Consider the following 21,046-nt stretch of genomic DNA (forward strand, 5'->3'; position numbering starts at 1 on the left):
TTTGCATAAGCCTCATTATATCATTTGTATTCATGCTTTAGATCACTTTGCATCTTGATTTGGAGCATTTACATTATCATTTACAAGCAATTAGGGTTTACTTTCTAGGTTGCTCTAGTTGGCTTACTTGCATTTTAGGATCTTGCACACACACAAGGTCTGCACACACACTACTGTTACAAAACAACTTGGCTATTCGTGGAGGTGGAAATCACCAAAGCGGGGGTTTGACTAAGGCAAAACCCTATATAGCCACCCACTATACCTTTTCAGATATAAGTGCAGGTTTCGGGATTCGGACGATGCCGCAAGTTGTAGATCCGACGGAAGCAGACGGAGACTGAACTTCACACCAAATTGCAGAGAAAAAGACCAGGACAGGGGCATGGGGCACCCTGGTCCTGCGAGGACAGGGGCGCTAGGTGCCCTGGTCCCTCTGTCAGACAACAACTTTCAGCAACTTTCTGACAGCGTTTCAGGTTGCAAAACAGCAGTTTCAGGGGCAGAATCAGGACAGTGGCGCCCATGGCCCCGTCCCGAACATTTTCATTCATATTTTAACACCGAGTACGCATTTACATTCTTGTCTTGTCCTTGTGTTTACAACTTTCCATTGTTTAAGATCATTTCTGCAATCTTGTTATTAGTTCATACTTGCACTTTGGGGTTAGGAATTGAACTTGCATCATTTTATCTTTCAATTTGCAACAAAGGAATAGAAATCCTAATAGGTAACCCGTGGCTCTCTCTTCCACAAAAAGAAGTAGCCAATTGTGTGATACCTCTAGGCTCTTTCGTATTCCACAAGTGTGTGATTGAAAGTGAGATTAGGGCATGTTTGCTTAGTGTCGCTTTTCCCCCCACACATTTTGGTGAACCCGACGTGAAATTCCAATCTTCTCTAATTCTGATTTAGGTTTTCAAATTTGAGTGTTTATGCTATTTCAAAATCAAATTTGTATTTACAAGTTTTAATTTCTTGCAAGATTCAAAAATTTAGAGGAAATTTTTGCTAAAACCCTAATTTTTCAATTCAAAGTTGAACTTGTGGATAGCTTATTTGGGATCAATAATTTTGAATCTGATTTAGGAACTCATTTGAATCATAAATTTCATTTTCTAAATCTACATTCTAAGTGCTTGCATTGGTTAAAATTAAACATTTCCTTCTATTTTGCATGTGTTATCATTTGAAAGAGGAAAATTGATGTCATGATGCATTCATTTCATAGATGTTATAATGGGCTAGCTTCCCTTGTTTCAATTTTTCCTTCTCCTAAAGAACCTCCCCCCATCTATAACAAAATTTTAGTGCCTAAAAGAGTTGCTACCAATCCCTTTAAGACTCTCCCATTCTCTAAGGATGAAGACTTTAAGAGTGATCTTGACAATTCTCCTAAAATGTGCTCATCCTATTTAGCTATCCTAGAGGAAGAGAATGATATCATAAACACCTTTCTTAATGTTACTTCACCTTCCCTACATGATGCCTCTCTAAGTGAAAAGGTATTGATGGACATTGACTTATTTTCTCCTAAAGTTGGTCCTTCCAATGGGGGCATGTTAGTGCAACAAGAGGTTATGAACACTTCTTTCAAAGATCTCCTTCCTAAGCATGAATCTTTGGAGAAATATGTTCATGTTCCTCCTAAAAAACATTCCCTTCATGAGGATCCTTTTGTGCAAGAAGATGACATGATCCCTACATTTCCTAGTGATGTTATTTCCTTTTCCAACAAAATTCCCACTAGAGATGATGAATTAATGATAAATGCTTACCCTTCTCCTAAAGTTTGTCTTACCCATAAGCATCCCTTAGAGAAAGAAGATGAAATAATAAGAAATTTCCTTAATTCTCTCTCCCCTAAAGATCATATTGAACATATTTTGAGGAAAGAGGATGAGTTTAACACATCTATTGATGCTCTCCCTCCTAAGGATGAGGAATTAATAAACAATGTTATCTCCTCTCCCAAAATTAACAATACTTCAAACATTCCTTTCAACAACCTCACTATTTGGGATGAACCATTAGAAGAAGGTATAGATTATTCTCTACCCCTAGCCAAAGGGGATGAAATCAAGATTGAAAAATCCCTTGATATTTTCTCACCTTCCTTGAATCTCAATCATTCTCCCTCTAAAAATAAAGCATCTCCCTCTCCTCAACTTGGTTCTACTCATAAGGAAACCCTAGTTCAAAGCAAGATGGTTAACATCTCTTTCAAAGATCTCCCTCTCAAAAGTGAGACTTTAGAGAGTAATGTTGATCCTTCTCCTAGAGAGTTTATTCCCCATGTAGATCCTTTGATGATAGAGGATGATATGACCTTTCCTAGTATTACTCTTCCTACTAGAACATCAATGCCTACCCCTTGTCTCTCTCCTAAAATTGATTTAATCCGTGATGAGATTTTAGTGCAAGAGAAGACTATCAATAATTCTTCCAACACTTTTGTTCATTCCTCTAAACCATCCTCAATCAATTTGATACATGTGAATGAAACACCTAACAAACCTCTCTTCACTGTCCAAGGTGCTTGTCCTTCTCAAAATTCTCAACCTTTAAATAAGCCTATCTTAGTGGTTCAAGGTGGTTATGCTAATGATTCTTTTTGCACTCCTAAGAAACCTATTATTACTGTCCAAGGAGTTTATTCTACTAAGAGCCCTTATGAGTATGCTAAGCAACTAACTAGAGAGAGTTATAATGCGGTTGCTCATACCTATAATACTAGAAACAATAGGCAACCTAATCCTCCTCCAGTTAGCCCAACTTCACTTCCTCCTTCTCAACCAATTCTTCCGCAAGCTCCGCATATTTCACAAGTTCTCGGTAAGGAATATGATCTCATAGAACAACTTAAAGCTACCCCTGCTAAGATATCCCTTTGGGATTTGATCCAAACTTCTTCCGCTCATCATGGAATGTTACAAGATGCCTTGAAAGATTTGAATGTTCCTCCACCTAATACATCTAGTAATATAGTGTCTTTGGTTAACTCTATGATGAATCCTAAAGATCAAATTGTGTTTACTCAAGATGAGTTGCCTACTAGTGAAATTCAACATCAATATGATCCCTTGATGATTGTGGTTATCATAAATGACACTGCTATAAGACGAACACTGGTAGATAATGGTTCTGGCCTTAATGTGTGTAGCATTAATCTATTGCATAAGATGAATGTGGATACATCCCTTATTGAGCCTGACTCTCGTCCCATTCGAGGCTTTGATAATGTGGCTAAGTCTTCATTAGGTATTATCACCTTACCCATCACAGTGGGACCTGTTACTTTGCCTACTCCTATCCATGTTATGTCGGGAAATCTAACATACAACTTGTTATTAGGGAGACCTTGGATTCACAGTATGCAAGCTATCCCCTCTACATTGCATAGACAAGTTAAATTTATTTATAATAAAAAGACATATACCTTGATAGGTGATACTAATTTTCAAGCTTGTTTGCAAACATCCACTTCCAAAGGGAGTTCTTCTAAGCCTTCCTCTTCTAGTGATGACTCATTAAACAAGATACCTATGGATGAATCATCACCCTCTGATAATCAAAATTCTTTGGATGAGTCTGAAGTTCCTGAAGAAGATTCTTCTCAACTTGAATCTACACATGAAAAGGCTTTTGATCCTGAGAAGGTTCTCGTAGAAGACGATTGGGGATCTCTTGATTTTAATCCCACCTTTGTAGGTAAGTATAGGGTTCCTCCTAGAGAGCTTAAAGTTAAAAAGAAGGAAGAAACTAGAGATCAATCAGTCTTACCTAAACCTATGAGCAATAATTTTGTGGCCGCTTCTCAAACTTCTTCTCCTCACACCTCTAATTCTGAAGAATTTGATTCTTTGTCTTATGAAAAACCACCTTTTCTTTCTGAAATGGCTAATTGTTATGGTCGTGGTTTTCATATTTTGGCTAAGAGTGGCTATAGTGGAAATGGTTGTGGTGCAAATGAACAAGGAATTAAAGTTCCTTTAGAACATAACATGCATGAATATTCATTTGGACTTGGATATAATCTTTCTAAGTCCACCAAAGCATCTAAAAGACCATCTCTCAATGTGAATGCTATATTTAGTAGTGATGATGATCTCACTTCAACTAAATCATCTTCTACTTCTATCAACTCTCATTCCCCTCATAAGGAAATCTCAGCGATGAACAAATCTCTTTATGACTCCCCTCAAATTTCTAAATCCACTTATGAATCTTTATCTCCTATTCATCATAAATTCCTTTCCTCTAGGGATAAGGCTCTAATAAATTACACTCATCCCTCTTCTAAGATTCCTTGTGACTTTTCTTCTTCAATTTTTATCACTTTATACATGTTTTTGATCTCACTTATAGTTGAGCATTTAGCATGTCATATTCAAATACCTCATTCAATCTATCATGTCTTTAAATAACATTAATGGCTATTATGTTGCTCATCATTAGGTGACATTGGTAGCTCATTTACTGGGGGCTCATTGTCATTCATGATGGTACAATTTCAAGTGCAATCATATTTTTGAAGCAACATAATAGCCTAATTTTTCTATGTTATCTCTTGTTCCTATGGGGACAAGAGTGACTTCATACATCTCTTCTTTTTATGGTTAAAATTTCCCTTTGGGGTAATAGTGTGGAAATACTGATCATCTTTTCTTTAGAATCCTCTTTTCCTAGGTATGGGAGAAGATGTGTATTCTCTTTCTTATCCTACCCACTTCTTGTGAGGAGCATTTTACATACACTAATGTCTTGCTTGCATGAACTCATGTGAGTATGTAGTACATTTTGCTTATGTCTAAATCTCTCCCTAGAAGATTGTGTAAGTCCTTCTCATTGTCCTTATCCTTGGGAGGCAATGATCTTTCCTTATTTTTTTTTTATTTTTTTCTAAGGATCCACTTTTTCCTATTTCATGGATGGTGTGAACTTTATTACTTGATGTTATTCCTTGTATGCATTTGTTGTTGTTTGTTCAAGGATTCTCTCTTACAAGAGGTGTAAGTCCTTGACTACAACCTCTTTTGCACTTGGTAAAATACATCCATAATGAATTCACTCTCCCAATTGGGTTAAAAAGAGCGTCATCCTTCATTAAGAATCACTTTCACCTCGCAAAAGAAGGAAGTATTGCATTCTTATTCTCTTCTTTGTCTTATTCTAGAAGATGTTATATTTGTCCTCTCGGGGATAGTTGTCTTTTGTACAAAGATCTCTTCTCCTCTAAGGATCTCCTTTACACATATTACAAGATATCCCTTTTCAACTATCTTATCCTTGCTTAAAGAGTGCAAAACTCTCTTGCTTGGATCTATGACATTGTTGCATTTTTGGGGTATCTTCTTTTGTGATGAAGGTAGGTATCCTTGTTCTACTTTTCTTATGACGTAAACATTACACTTTTTGAGCAATGGGTCATTCTCGGAACCAGAGCAATGGGTCATTGAGCGAGATGTCTCCATTTTTCTTTTATGCAAGGTGATTATTCTCGAAACCAGAGCATAGACTCTTAGAGCGAGATGTCACGCTTTTGTACTATACATATATAGGTTGTAGCATACTCGGGCATAGACTCCTATGAGGTGCTTCTAACCTCCCTTACACACACATGCACGAGGTTGAGTGGAACTAGCGGCATAAGGCTAGACTTTCTCACTCTCCTCCCTTACATGGATCACCTAGACAGACTCTAGGGGCTAGTTTTCCATGTCCTTTTTCCCATGGATCACCTAGACAAGATCTAGGGGCGAGAAGTCCATGTTTTCTCTCTCACTATTCTTCTCATGGATCACCAATGTGTGTATTCATGCTTTTTTCCTTTCTTTTCTTCTCTTTGCATTTTGTTTCCATTTACATCCTTCATCTTGTGTTAGAGAACTCTCAAATCCTCACACTCTTTGTTGTGTTGGAATTGAGATTTAGTCCTCTTTCTTACCAAATGATTCTCCATTAGTTTTTGATCTCATATCAAATCTTCTTCTGAGCATTTGTCATCAATATTCTTTAACAATTCGATGTGGTAAACATGATACCCTGTTTCAACTCACTAAAATTGGCAAGCCGAAACAGGGGGGGGCATATAGCTACCCTCGAATTTTCATCACCTTGCTTAGTAAGCATTAGGTGATTTTGTGATCTAACATGTGTTTTGTAGGGTGCGGTTCCTAACTGTGTACTGCAGATACCGCTGGGAGCTTCGTTCGACAGACTTATGGATATATCCTTTTTCAAATAATGTTTACTTTTCTGTACTTTAGCTTGCATATGCACGTAGTGTTCATATGACCGCTAAAGTGGGGGCTAAATGTAGCGTCGTAAATTGTATGCACTTGCTAGGGTGGTACAATTTCACACCTAGTTTAGCACCCACCTTGGCGCATTTTGTATTTTGCATTGCATTTCCCCTTTAGCACTTAATTAATTAAATTAATTAGGTCTAAGGTTCTATTTCATCATCTTCCATATCATAAAGTTGGGCCCTTTTCATTAAAGTGTGCCCCTTTCATTTTATTCTTCCAATACATCATTTAATCAAAAACCCTAATTAGGTCCTATTTTGAACTTGGGGGCTTGATTTCGAGGGTCCAAACATCTCGAAATCAGCTGTAACTTCGGGATTCTCTCTAAAATCATCATATCCGACGACCCTGAAAATTTGGTGAAAAATTGTCGGGACCATGGCGCCTGGAGTGCACATGGTCCAGGACATTTTTCCCGAAATTTTAGGAGCACAATCCAATCATAAAATAAAGCTTAACCCCAAGAAATTGGCGGGAGATTCAATCTCTAGGTCGGCCAAAAGTTGAAATTAAGACCTAGGGTTTCATATATAAGAGCTCTCTTTCTTCATTTGAAAGGATGAAGATTTTTGGTTTGAAGGGCCTTCTATGTAGCAAAAGAGCAGATCTTTGAAGACTTCAACAACATTCAACATCCATCCATCAAGCATTCATCAATTTCATTGATACATTTAGGGCTTTGAAGACATTGAAGAGCAATAAGGGATCACTGACTGAAGATTGGCTTGTACCCCTCCCTTGGGGTTGCGTATGATTTCATGTTGTTTTCATGTCTTTGCATAAGCCTCATTATATCATTTGTATTCATGCTTTAGATCACTTTGCATCTTGATTTGGAGCATTTACATTATCATTTACAAGTAATTAGGGTTTACTTTCTAGGTTGCTCTAGTTGGCTTACTTGCATTTTAGGATCTTGCACACACACAAGGTCTGCACACACACTACTTTTACAAAACAACTTGGCTATTCGTGGAGGTGGAAATCACCAAAGTGGGGGTTTGACTAAGGCAAAACCCTATATAGCCGCCCACCATACCTTTTCAGATATAAGTGCAGGTTTCGGGATTCGGACGACGTCGCAAGTTGCAGATCCGACGGAAGCAGACGGAGACTGAACTTCACACCAAATTGTAGAGAAAAAGACCAGGATAGGGGCGTGGGGCGCCCTGGTCCTGCCAGGACAGGGGCGCTGGGCGCCCTAGTCCTTCTGTCAGACAGCAACTTTCAGCAACTTTCTGACAGCTTTTCAGGTTGCAAAACAACAGTTTCAGGGGCAGAATCAGGACAGTGGCGCCCACGCCCCCATCCCGAACATTTTCATTCATATTTTAACACCAGGTATGCATTTACATTCTTGTCTTGTCCTTGTGTTTATAGCTTTCCATTGTTTAAGATCAATTCTGCAATCTTGTTATTAGTTCATACTTGCACTTTGGGGTTAGGAATTGAACTTGCATCATTTTATCTTTCAATTTGCAACAAAGGAATAGAAATCCTAATAGGTAGCCCGTGGCTCTCTCTTCCACAAAAAGAAGTAGCCAATTGTGTGATACCTCTAGGCTCTTTCGTATTCCACAAGTGTGTGATTGAAAGTGAGATTAGGGCATGTTTGCTTAGTGTCACTTTTTCCCCCACACAATTGTCTTATGTAGAAATTTAATTGCAAATTCCTTCTCTTGGGAAATACATGATGGATCCTCTAGCCTCTTTTGGGAAGACTCATGGGGAGGATATCTGAGAATTGAAAGCTCTCTTAACATTCCAATAGCCAAGCACTTGGGATCCCGAGTTAGCAATTATCTAGTTTTGGAAAGGACTTCTAGCATGCAAGGATGGAGTTGGAAGCCTATGGAAGGATTGCCTATTCCTACTACTATAATCAATCAACTACTAGACCTCATAAGAGTAATAAATATTAATCCCAGAAGAGGGAAAGATACTCTTATATGGGCTTGATCTAAAATAGGTCAATATAATGCTAAAGATGGCTATAGGGTTCTAGAAAACTTTGGGAATCAAAGAGGAACAGGATTATCCACTTAGGCTCTTTTGGAGCAGTAAAATCGTCCCAAAAGAAGGAATCTTTACATGGTTGGCCTTTAAAAAGAGGATCCTCACAACAAAAATATTTACTAAAATGGGCTATGAAGAGCCTTTGAGATGCATTTTGTGCAAAGCCCATGCAGTGATAGTTGACCACCTCCTTTTAAATTGCCCATTTGCTTCAAAATGTTGGTGATGACTTTATGCAAAATTGGGGTGGATATCAGCCCTCCCTAATGATATAGTCTCTCTTTTTCAATGTTGGCCTCTTCCTTCTAAGGAAAGCACTTTAAGCCAGATTTTGGAAATCTCTCCTTCTTGCCTTGTTTGGGAAATTTGGAAAGAAAGGAATCAAAGAATTTTTGATAGCAAAGAAAGAAGATTTGAATCAGTTTTATCCTCAATTGAAACTTCAATTGTTGAGACAGTAAATTGCAAACTTTCTTAATAGATTATTCCAAAAAAAAATTCTTCTTTGGATGATAGAATAAGAAATAACTGGCAAAGAATCAAGATTCCTCCTTCATTTGGGAGAAAACCTAGTGCTAGAAAGGAAGCTATATGGTCTCCCCCTAAGCAGAGTTGGTTCAAACTAAACTTTGATGGAGCCTCCAAAGGTAACCCATGTCCTTCAAGTATAGGATATGTGGTTAGAGATTATTCAAGATCAGTTATTGGAAAAATGGTCATGCCATTGCCACCAGATACCAATAATATAGCAAAATTCAAAGCTTTGCTTCTAGGCTTACTAGATTGTCTCAATCATGGGATAAGAAACCTCATAGTAGAGGGAGACTCAGAGATTTCAATCAATGCAATTAAATTGAAAAGAACCCCAAACTAGTGGCTACAAGCAATTCTGGACAACATAATTGACAATTTGGTCATACTAGAGCAATATGAGGCTAAACATGTCTACAAAGAAGCTAATATAGAGGCAGGTGCTCTTTCAAAAACTGTAGCAGAAGGCATTTCTTTACATTGGTGGGAGAAGGACAACAATCACCATGGTTAAACTACAGAGTTATCTTCAATTCCGCCAAAGAGGTTAACACATAGGAAGACTTTCTTTGTAAAAATGCAACTGATGGCCTTCCTTAACATTGGTGAGTGAAGGTCAGCAATTCCCAAGGTCAACCTTTAGAGAGTATCAAATTTTCTCAGCAGTGATTTCTTCTTTTCATTCGCCATGCATTAAATTTTCCGCCAAGTTTGGTCAAATGGCTATTTCTTCAAATTTAAACTTTTCTCCATCTTAAAGAATTGAAACTATCACGTCATCCCTGACTTCATCTATTTTTGGCCTTTCTATTATCGAATTCTCCCACTCTTATCCCGAAAAGATAGCCTGTGGTCCACCATCATTCCAAGTATGAGGAATGTGTTGTCCGTTGGATAGAGCTTAATCTTTTAGCCGAGAGATTTGGCATGATTTTAGATAGATATCCCTCACCACCTTTGCAGGTGAATTCATTGCAAGGTATTTCTCATTAATTCATGTTGAAGACAATGCCCTTTAGCTTTTATTCGACTTCCTTCACAAGATTATCAACTAGTTTCTCTCTGTAACCGCCCACTCAGAAGCTCAAGTTACTACATGTTTTCTAAGCAATGCATGGTGAGGAGTCATTTGGATTTATAATGAGTGTCTACCACAGACCAATCTCTTATTTTGGAGAGGAAACTCTAAACTCTCTCTTGGCCTCTACCCGTCAAGTCTCTTTCAGGAAAATCACTGACCTAAGATCTTGAAGAGGCTCCTCCTATTTCCTAAGCCAACGGTCATCCTAGCCATTAAGCTCATTCTTGGAAGTGGGCATATCAGCAAGGAAGAATACCCCAAGACAAAACGAGAATCTCATCTCGGTTTTTCGCCTCCCTCATGGACCTAAAGCTTGACAAACAAATAGTCTGGACCCTCACCAAAAGACTCTTTCTAGGTGGCATCTTGCTCGAATTGCAAGAGGTCCTCAACAAGGCATGACATGACTCTAGTGCTCCCCAGTTGAGTGAGAGAATTCTCTTTAATGTCTTGAGAGAGTTGATCAAATTCTACCCATTTCTGCTTGACCTGACTGGTAAAGACTTATAAAAGAACAAAACCTTTGCAGGCATGGGCCTCAGATTCCTAGAATGGAGGTTTGTGGGGGATAATATGGAGGACACAGGTAGGGAAGAAGAATTTTTAGACTTTGCCAGACTCAATGGTGTCCTGCCTTCTAAAACAAAAGCAGAGGATCCCGAAGTAGAGAAGAGTAGGCGAGGTGGCAGCTGAGGTTTCAGTCATGCTTCTAGCCAAGGAAGGGGTCATCCTCCATGCAGAGGTTTTGGAAGAGGTTGAGCTCCAATGCCTCTAGCCATGCCTGAAGGGGAGATTTAATCAGATAGGTGTCTAGTTGGTCTTTTCCTTTTTGAGGCCATTACAAAGCCCTTAGTTCACTTCTTTTAATTTCTTTGTTAATTTTAAAACTTTTATGCATGCTTTAATGAAGCTCTAAGACTTTAAAAATTTTGAATGCTTTATGAGATTTTTTGATAAGGATATATGAAATGTAATCAAAACTCAATCTCCACTCCAAGTCCAGAGATTTTTTAAGGCTTTGGAGTTGGTTTTCTTTTCTTGTGCATACTCATGGACATGGTTTCATCTTCACATTTTTTAGGCCCACTGGGCTATTTTGGAAATCTGGGGTTTTCATGCTATAAATTTTTCTTAAAATCAATATATTATTCTGGCTATGCCTTTTATCGACCCAAAAAAAAGGCAAATGAAATTACCACTGTACTATTTTTGCACATAGTTAACTAGCAAACAATGTTCGGGGCAAGTACTTTCAATTTAAATTCCATGTAAATCAATTAACAATGGTCAAGAAATATAAGTAAATATTGTGTTTTTATAACATTCTTCGATGTTGCATTGTGGGATACTTTTCAGATCATGCTTATTTAGGAAAGTTACAATCTAAATATTTTATTGGAGATTGGTAAAGAAACTATATAGTCGAATAAACAGTTTCAACCTAATATAAATTGTCCATATTAATTCTTTTTCAGCATGCAATCAATCATTTCTTTCTTGGTTTTGTTCTTTAATTCTGTGACTTCATTTTGTCGTGAAATGAAAGTTGTCAGACGTTTGCATAGGGAAACAGTTCATAATTTAGAAAACGTAATGCCTATTTCTAATCTATCTTCAAGTGACTTCATTTTGTAGTGAAATAAAAGTTGTCAGACGTTTGCACAGAGAAACAACTCATAATTTAGAAAACATAATGCCTATTTCTATTCTATCTTCAATTGGCGCAAACCAAGCATCCTGAAACTTACAAACCTATGCATACAACAAACACAAGTAAAGACTCCTGATAGGAACTCATTGCTTGCATCTCTTGTTTGATTTGTTGTGGTGTCTTGAAAGAGATATAATCATACATATTCGTATATTCATCTATTTTTTAAGGAGAAAATAGTTCTCTTTTACCAATAATGTTTTAGGCTAACTATTTCAAAATAATCATTTGACATTTTGTGGGATTAAATTGGTAATCTATTCAATATTGTTTATGTCATTATTAGATCGGATATGTGTAATTAAGGCAAGTCGTGTGTTGTTTACTATTTATGTGTCAGATCTCATGTGTGTAACGATATTTATAGATGCAATTGAATGGACAAATTACAGAGTTCATATGTTTTAGGAAGCTCTTGCTTTCCTTCCATCTTCTCTGCTACTGCTTTGGCTTTTTGTCCTAGCTCACTCTCTCTCTCTAATAGGGTGAGACTACTACCATTCAGATACACTAGAAAAAGAACAATTCAAGTTTGCATGTTTGTAGTTTTATTTTTCTCTACCTACTAGGATTATTCTATTTTATGCTTCTCTGAAATGATTATGAGAGATAACCATTTTATTATTGGTACTTGATATTAAGTTATATGATTTCTTGTTGTTTTGGATTTGATTGTGTCTAATTTTTTGCATTAAGCATTCAAATCACACTCTTTGATCCATTATCAGGATGTTAGAGAATCAAGGATCACGGATTTTTCTTAGTGTTAAAGAGCATCAACATTTTCTAATCTTTGAGCTCTATATCATCTTGATGATGGATGATGGATCACAAAGTCTGATCCAAAACATTGATGCAAAAAATTAGACACAGTCAAATCGAGAAAAACAACAAAAAACATTATGAATTGTAGAAAACTAATATCTTTAAAGTTATATGATGTTCATTTTGATATTTTTCACAGTGCTAATGTTTACTCAATGGTTGTGGCGACATTTTGAGTTTTTACATAGGCATATGGTTCATAACAGCTATCTTAACATCCAGATTTGAAATGAAAGTATTAAAATTTGAAGATTATATGATTTGGTAATCACTTTTTTAAAGAGAGATTGAAGGAAAATGTCCATATTCTCAAAGGATTTTCTAGGTATTGAAATTTTATGTTTCTCTCCAACTATAGATCTAACTCACTACCTCGTCATTGTAGATGTAAATGAGTTTATTTGATAGATTGGCATATCCTCTGTGTATGTGTAGATGGACACCACTATCTTGTTATGAACAAAGAAATAACAAGAATTTATCAAGAGTTGGGCATATGAATGGAAACGGTTCATCATGACTTGGGTAAGTGAATGACAATGATTTATTAAGAGTTGGAATTGTGAATGGCAATGATTTATCAAGAGTTGGGCATGTGAATGGAAAGAGTGGTCCCTATGATTTGTTGCACAATGCTTATATGAATGGAAAGGACAAGTATAATGAACCTATAAATACAAATAGTTTGCCAAGTCTAAGCAATGATAATATGGTTGACAAGGATGAGTGCAATGGTCATATAAATCACAAGGTTTTTTCAAGAAATGGTTATATGAATGATAAGGATTTATTAAGCTGTAAGAATTTTCCAAGTAATGGTTATATTACTACGAATGATTTACCAAGCAACTATCATGGTACTACAGAAAAGTTACTAAATTTAGTCTATTTTATACTTTTTTGAAATGACTCCACAAAATCTTGAGTTTGTAGAGAACCTTCTTACTGGTAAGACACAAAATGACTCTACTTGATTGGTCTTAAGATAATAGGATTTAAATAGAAATTTTGGTTGATAATATCAGCTTAAATGGATTTTGAAACATAATTTAATGAACATTATTGCATACCTCATTACTATATTACTTATTATGAGTCATGCTGATAATCAATTTCTTTGTTTTGGAGTTATGGAAATGTGAAAGAGAAGATGATACCTGCATTGACACATTCGAAAAGTCCAAATTTTTATGCATACTTCCATGTAGGGTTGAGCACTGCATCATTTCTAGGAGAGATGTTGAGTAGTGTATTTGCTATTGTCAATCTACATTGGATTGCATTGCCTGTTGTCACTGAGCTTCAAACCATATTATGTGATTGGCTTGGAAATGAAAGAGTAGATATGGGTGCGTCTTTCTAAATCCTCACAAGGGTTATAATCTCTATAAAATGAAGTTTTAGAGAATTTCTTAAAAAAGAGTGTAGGCTATTAGCTTGTCAAGAGGAGAAAGATAGAAGAAGAGAAAGAAAAAATTTTAGTGTGTTTGTGGTGTTCACACTGCCATGAAAGCTATAGGATGAACAAAAATATTAGATTTCAAAATAGGAGTGAAGTCAAAAGATTGTGAAGGCATGAATATTTGTATACTTGTAGGCCCATGAAGTGCCTATAAACATTATAAAATTTATGAGTACTATTTATCTATAAAATCCTTCATATATGTTATTTTTCTTAAATAATTTTATTATAAGAATGGTATACGAAGGTTGAAATAAAGATAAGTTTCAAATTTTGTTTTCCTATAGCGTTTTGGGTGGAATATTAAGGCTTCAAGATTGGGTAGTTTGATAAGACCCCCTGATCTTGACTTAATCAATTCCTTAGTTATTATACCCAATTATCTTCCCATTTTAACTTATTCATCTACACAAAACATTACAACTATTCTCACACCCACCTACATATATTCAATCCCTACCTTAAGATTATCACTTTTATGAAAAGGGTCGTCCTTGAGTGACTTATCTTTATCTTGAGGCTCTTGGGATTGGTACCAATTTAAAATAAATTTCCAATTTGAATTCTCAAATTATTAGTCTTTTCATACTAGACATTATGGGTTTACTTGACAGATGTTTGTTCAACACATTTTAATGTGTTTTTATTTAAATTCATAAAACATGAAATTAATTTATATGTTTAAACAAGAAAAAGTCATTCTATGGACATTTTTATTTAAATCTTTAGCAAACATGTATCTTTATGAAGATTATACTCTATATCAAATTTCATCGAATCTAGTTACATGCTTCAAAATGATGTCTTTAATTATTCACTCAAAATTGCAAAGAGCATCCAGAAAAGGATTTTTGGCATACATGAACATGGTTCTCAAAATCCAACTACTTATCGAAAGTTATTTTTAAATAGCACATATCCTTACAAGCATTGGAATAATATAGACTAGGGTGAATTAATTTTTTGGGCTCCACATTTTGTTAGGTCAATCATATGAGAACTACATGTTAATATTGTGCTTGAGATTAGTTCTACATAATTAGGGTCAACCTTGAGAGGCTCAAGTTTATGTGCAAAAATTATGAGCCAATTTTCATATTTTGTTCTTAATCAAAAAATATTATTTTTCTAGGAACAATATGTCAATGGAAAGTCAAGAGTCCATTAAATCTAAACACCTAGGATATAACCATAATTCCAAACACACTTATATTTAAAAATAGTTTATATGTTGACTTAGTTGTTAAACTTAGTAAAAAAAAGGTTTCTTTATTGATCAAAGATAAAAGAATTACAATGAAAATGGTATTCCAAAAGGAATATTACATAGCAAAATAGGAGAAAAACAATGTGGATGGTGTGAGAACAATAAAAGCACAATATTGACCATTTTACACGTCCCAACATTGTCTACAAAATCACAAGAACTAATACAATCAACTGAACCAATAGAAACTCTTGAAACATAGTAGCATAACACAAATTTTACTTCAAATTTGAATAAGCTTTGGAATTTTTTAGCACATTGAATTCCCCTTCATGGAGCTACAAAAATGGATGTTTGATCTCTTCTAGATGCTTGTTGTATTTAACATCTTCTTTATGCTGCTTCTTTAACTGAGAACATAAACACAAATTGAAACATGATATTAGATTAAAAATTTAGAGCATTTAATTCTCAATGCAAAATACGATTAGAAAACACTACTACATGTATCTAATTTCTAAACAAAAAAGTCGAGTTTAAAACTTAATGACTAGGAATTCCAAGTTATTTGAACTCAAAATATTAAAAAAATTACTTGTAACAATCAAATCTTTGTTTTAGTAAAATTGATGCTTTGCTTTGAAGAAGTTTCCATGCAGCATCCACATGATGTACTTTTGTCAATACGCTATTCACACAAAAGCGTAAAGTATATTTTCCTGATAAGACCTGTAATATCACATAAAATGTATTAATCAATTTTTTTTTTTAATAATTAAATTTATTTTTTGAAAGTCATTTTTTTATATTTATAATATAAGTAACAAAGAAGACTAAAATTTTAATAAAATATTCATAATTAAAAAATATATATTAAGATAACTTTTAAAGGAATTTTAAAATAATATAGTTTTAAAGAAGAATACCGTATGTGATAAATACATATGTCCGCTCTCATTTACAACATCTAACAATTGTGAATTTAATGAATGCCCATTATCACGATCATCTCCTATTGGTAAAATTCGGAAACAAACCAATGCAAAAGTACGAGGAGCCATAACCTATCCCAACATTAAAATTAATACAAAAATTTATTAGAAATTCTAAATATAACATCAAATCAAGTACTTAAAATCAACGTACTCAATAAATTATACTTTTTAAAAAGTTTTTAAATATAATTACCTCAAATCTTTTATCTTCGACTACAAGATTTTCAAAATGTTGAGCAAGAGAAATCTGATATCTGATATATGTCTGAAGCTGTGAAATTCCATAAAGACGTAATACCATCCATAACTTTAATGACCTATATAAAACATACAAGACACATTATCAAAAATAAATAAAAATCATAAAAATTTCAATACAATATATAATTTTTTATTGAATTATAATTTATATATTTTTTACAAGCTTTTTTTATATATATAAATATTTAGTATAACTTGTATATTTATAAAATTGTCTAAATTAAAATTTGTCAAATTCATTTAATTTAAAATAAAGTTATTTAAATACATATTATTCAAAAATATTATTATAATATTTGCTAGATTTTTTTTTAAAAGTCTAAATTAAATAATAATTTTCATTATATTTATACACTATGTAATTGACTTACCTAAATCGACTACCAAGTGGTATTTGCCAATCTTTATAATCTATCACTTGTTTGGATTGTGATACCTGCAAATAAAGTACAACTTTAATATATTTTTAAAATATTATTTCAAATTGATTCTAAAAAGTCCATCAAATGTTTAGCTAGATTATTGTTTTCCAAATTTATATATTTTTATTAAACTAGTAAATAAAATTCATTTATATAATAGATTAAAATAAAACTAAAACTAACCTTGTTTTTCAAATATTCTGGATTCATTGACAATGCTTCAACCAAAACTTTTGAATCCTGAATTCAAACATATAATTCATGTAAATTAGTAAGTTTATTTAATAAGTATGACTTAAATCTATATAGAATATCCATACGAGACATAGACAATATAATATAATACATAAAGTTAGGAATGTCCACCAACACCATAATTGCTTCTTTATTAATGAAACATGCATATTTTAAAATAAATCTATGTAAAAATACTTGTTAAATTAAAAAAAATTAATAATTTATTCAAAAAATATTTTAAAATTATTTTATTTACTTAATAAAAAATACAACATTTAAAATACAAGAATTAAAAAAGAATTATTTTATATGAAAACTCTCACCTTTACCCAAAGTACAGAGCAATCAAAATTAGTAAAAAGCCATTTATGAGGATTCATGACAAAGGAATCTGCATTATCTATTCCATCAAGATAATGTTGATATTCAGGGCAAATGCAAGCAGCACCACCATAAGCACCATCCACATGAAACCACATGTCGTGTTCACGAGCTATTTTGGATAGTCCTTGTACAGGATCCACACTTGTTGATGACGTGGTTCCAATCTGAAACCATAAACTATGCTATTCAATATTTTACTTTTTATAGAATTATGCACAAATTTAAAAGGAGAGAATTGAAATCAAATTTTATAATTGATTTTTTTTTAATATATAAATCTATGTAATTCACATACCGTAGCACATAAAAATGTTGGATGTAAACCAACACTAATATCTTTTAATATGCAATCACGGACATTTTTTGGAGAAAGCCCATAGTTTGTGGAACAACTTGTTGCTATCACTCTAACATTATTTTCACATATTCCTGCAATCTAATGTACAATTTTAAAAAAAAAGTTTAAGTTAAGAGATATATTTTATAAAAGAAATTAATAAAACTAACCCATATTTAGGAGATTGTGGAAGAATATTCTCCTCACAATTATGTCTTTTATGCTTACTTTATATCTTTATATATATATCGTGTTTTAAAACAAAATATAAAAGCTATGCTAAGAATACGTTAAATTTTCTTAGATACTTCTATAAATTTAATAAATAAAATCCACACTAAAAGGATGTAAGGAAGTCCTTACTTTGCAAGCTTTTTCAATTGAACAATGTGTCTGATCTGATACATAAACTACAAGCTTGTCAGCTGAATCTACACCAAATTTCTTTAGAGCCTTGTTCCTTGCAGCTAATAATGATACCAAAACTGCCTCACTTGCTGATCCTTGGATAACCCCACCACCACCTTTATCTATAATTCAAATATTCTTTCAATATAGGTGCTGGAAATGCTATATAAACACCAAGATTAACTATCTACATTATGGAAGTGCTCAAAATAGTCTCTAAAATTAATTTAAGATTTGAACATAAATTTAATTATATAGAATACATGGAATTGTGAGGATACTAATAAAACCAAACTATAATCAGGTGTAATATATATACCAGAACATGAGAGAAAAGAATCAGGAAGGTTGACAATCTTTCCAAGCCAATCACAGACTATGGTTTCAAGTTCAGTGGCAGCAGGCGATGTCATCCAATGCAGATTGACAATAGCAAACCCACTACTCAACATCTCCCCTAGAAATGATGCAGTGCTCAACCCTGCAGGGAAGTATGCATAAAAATTGGGACTTTGCCAGTGTGTCAATGCAGGTATCATCTTCTCTTTCACATCTGCAGTAACCTCAAAGCAAGGAAATTAATCATCACCATGACTCATAATAACTAATGTAGTAATGAGGTATGAAGTAATGTTCATTAAATTGTGTTTCAAAATCCATTTAAGATGATATTATGAACAAAAAAATTCTATTTAAATCCAATCAAGCTAGAGTCATTTCGTGTCTTACCAGTAAGAAGGTTTTCTACAGAATCGGGATTTTGTGGAGGGCAATCAGAGATCCAAGAGCTTAAATATCCAGGCTGCAAGCAAATCAAATTTAAAGAGATCAATAAATACACATAAATATATTATTAATATAAATATCTCTGTATAATTTTTAACTCTCTGAAAACCTTCTATCAAACACGTACATTTACTTGGCTGAGAACTGGGAAGCTCTCCACTTTATTGTAATAATCGGCAATAAAGTCCACCATTGTATGAGCATGTTTTCTGAACTCTTCAATGTCTAATGGCTTGCTAAGATAACTGTGACTACCTGAGCCATTGCAGTCATCCTCTCCATTAATATTACCATTGCCATTCGTATGACCATTGCTTAGCAAATTATTGCTATTAACATGCCCATTGCATCCATTCTTGAAATTTATAAAATCATTTAGTAACTTTTCTGAAGTAGCATGACCATTGCTTGGTGAATCCTTAGAGCTTAGAAAATCCCCATTATTCATATCACCATTGCTTGGAAAACCCTTGTGATTTATATGACCATTGTACTCATCCTTGTCAGCCATATTATCATTGCTTAGACTTGGCACATCATTTGTATCGATAGGGTCATTAGACTTGTCCTTGCCATTCATATAAGCATTGTGCAGCAAATCATAGGGACCCTTCTTGCCATTCACATGCCTAACTCTTGATAAATCATTGCCATTCACAGACCCAACTTTTAATAAATCATTTCCATTCACATGCCCAAATCTTGATGAATCCTTGCTATTCATATGCCCAAATCTTGATAAATCCTTGCCATTTCTCTGTTCAGCTCCCAACAAAACAGTGGTCTCCATCTACACAAACACAGAGAGAGGATTTTGCAATCTATTAAAAAAAATCATTAACATCTGCAATGACGAGGTAGTGAGTGAAATCTATTGTTATACAGATAAACTTTCAATACTTCAAGGATTAGAAAATGTTTCAGATCCCATTCTGTAATTTTTGATATTGGATCACAGAATATGAACCCACATCAAAGAGTTCAAGGATTACAAAACATTTCAGATCACAAAATATGAACCCACACCTTAATAAAAAAATTAGACAGAATCAAATCCAAAAAAGTAACAAGAAATCATATAGCTTAAGATCAAACACCGTACAATAAAATGGTTAGCTTGTAGAATAATTTTATAGGGAAGCAGAGAAAAAACATGGAACTTAAATTGTTCTCACCCTATTAGAAAGATAGAGAGCTGGGGCAAAAAGCCAAAGTAGCAGCAAAGAAGATGGAAGGAAATCAAGAGCTGCCTAAAACATATAAACTCTGCAATTTGTGCATTCTATTGCATCTATAAATACCCTTAAAACACATGAAATCTGACACATAAACAGTACACAACACATGACCTGCCTTAACTACACACATGCGATCTGATAATGACATAAACAGTACTGAATAGATTACCATTATTTTGAAATAGTCAGCCTTCTGATAATGACATAAACAGTACTGAATAGATTACCATTATTTTGAAATAGTCAGCCTTCTGATAATGACATAAACAGTACTGAATAGATTACCATTATTTTGAAATAGTCAGCCTTCTGATAATGACATAAACAGTACTGAATAGATTATCATTATTTTGAAATAGTCATCCTAAAACATTATTGGTAAAAGACAACTAGGGGAAAGGACCCAGTAGTCGTGCACCCTAACTTCACGCTTCTCAAAATCCTACTTGGAAATTTCGAATCACTCCGATTTTTTTACAACAGCTTACTTGGCAAGTCCCCTGCTTATAACTAAGGTTTCAGGGCCACATCATCAAATATGATGCCACATCAGCATGCTTTTTGCCAAGGTGTCCAAAACAGCCCCAAAAAAAAGTGAGACCAATAGGCGTGCAAAAGAGACCCCAATAGTTGTGCAGCCGATGTGGCATCACCTGATTGGTTACTTTTTACAATATTAGTACATTTCTTAACAACTATTGGTACATTTCCTAACAACTGTTGGTACATTTCTTAACAAAAATTGATATTTTTTGTTTCAAACAATAGGTTTTATTTGTTCAATTTTTGGAACAAAAGGTATCAACAACCCTCACAACAATTGGAACATGCTC

At 34.2% G+C, this 21,046-nt stretch overlaps 1 protein-coding gene across 1 annotated transcript; it reads right to left on the reverse strand.

The window, feature by feature from the left end:
• Positions 1-15,736: 15,736 nt before the first annotated feature.
• Positions 15,737-19,765, reverse strand: LOC131048785 (tryptophan decarboxylase 2). Its single transcript, XM_057982855.2, has 11 exons — positions 19,103-19,765; positions 18,919-18,991; positions 18,509-18,742; positions 18,145-18,311; positions 17,740-17,880; positions 17,384-17,608; positions 17,007-17,063; positions 16,773-16,837; positions 16,334-16,457; positions 16,072-16,209; positions 15,737-15,874 (listed from the first exon to the last, which is right to left on the reverse strand). Exons 1-11 carry the CDS (start codon positions 19,763-19,765, stop codon positions 15,737-15,739), a joined length of 2,025 nt encoding a protein of 674 aa, XP_057838838.1.
• Positions 19,766-21,046: the final 1,281 nt, after the last annotated feature.

This window comes from Cryptomeria japonica, chromosome 8 (assembly GCF_030272615.1).
Source record: "Cryptomeria japonica chromosome 8, Sugi_1.0, whole genome shotgun sequence".
Lineage (NCBI taxonomy): Eukaryota > Viridiplantae > Streptophyta > Pinopsida > Cupressales > Cupressaceae > Cryptomeria > Cryptomeria japonica.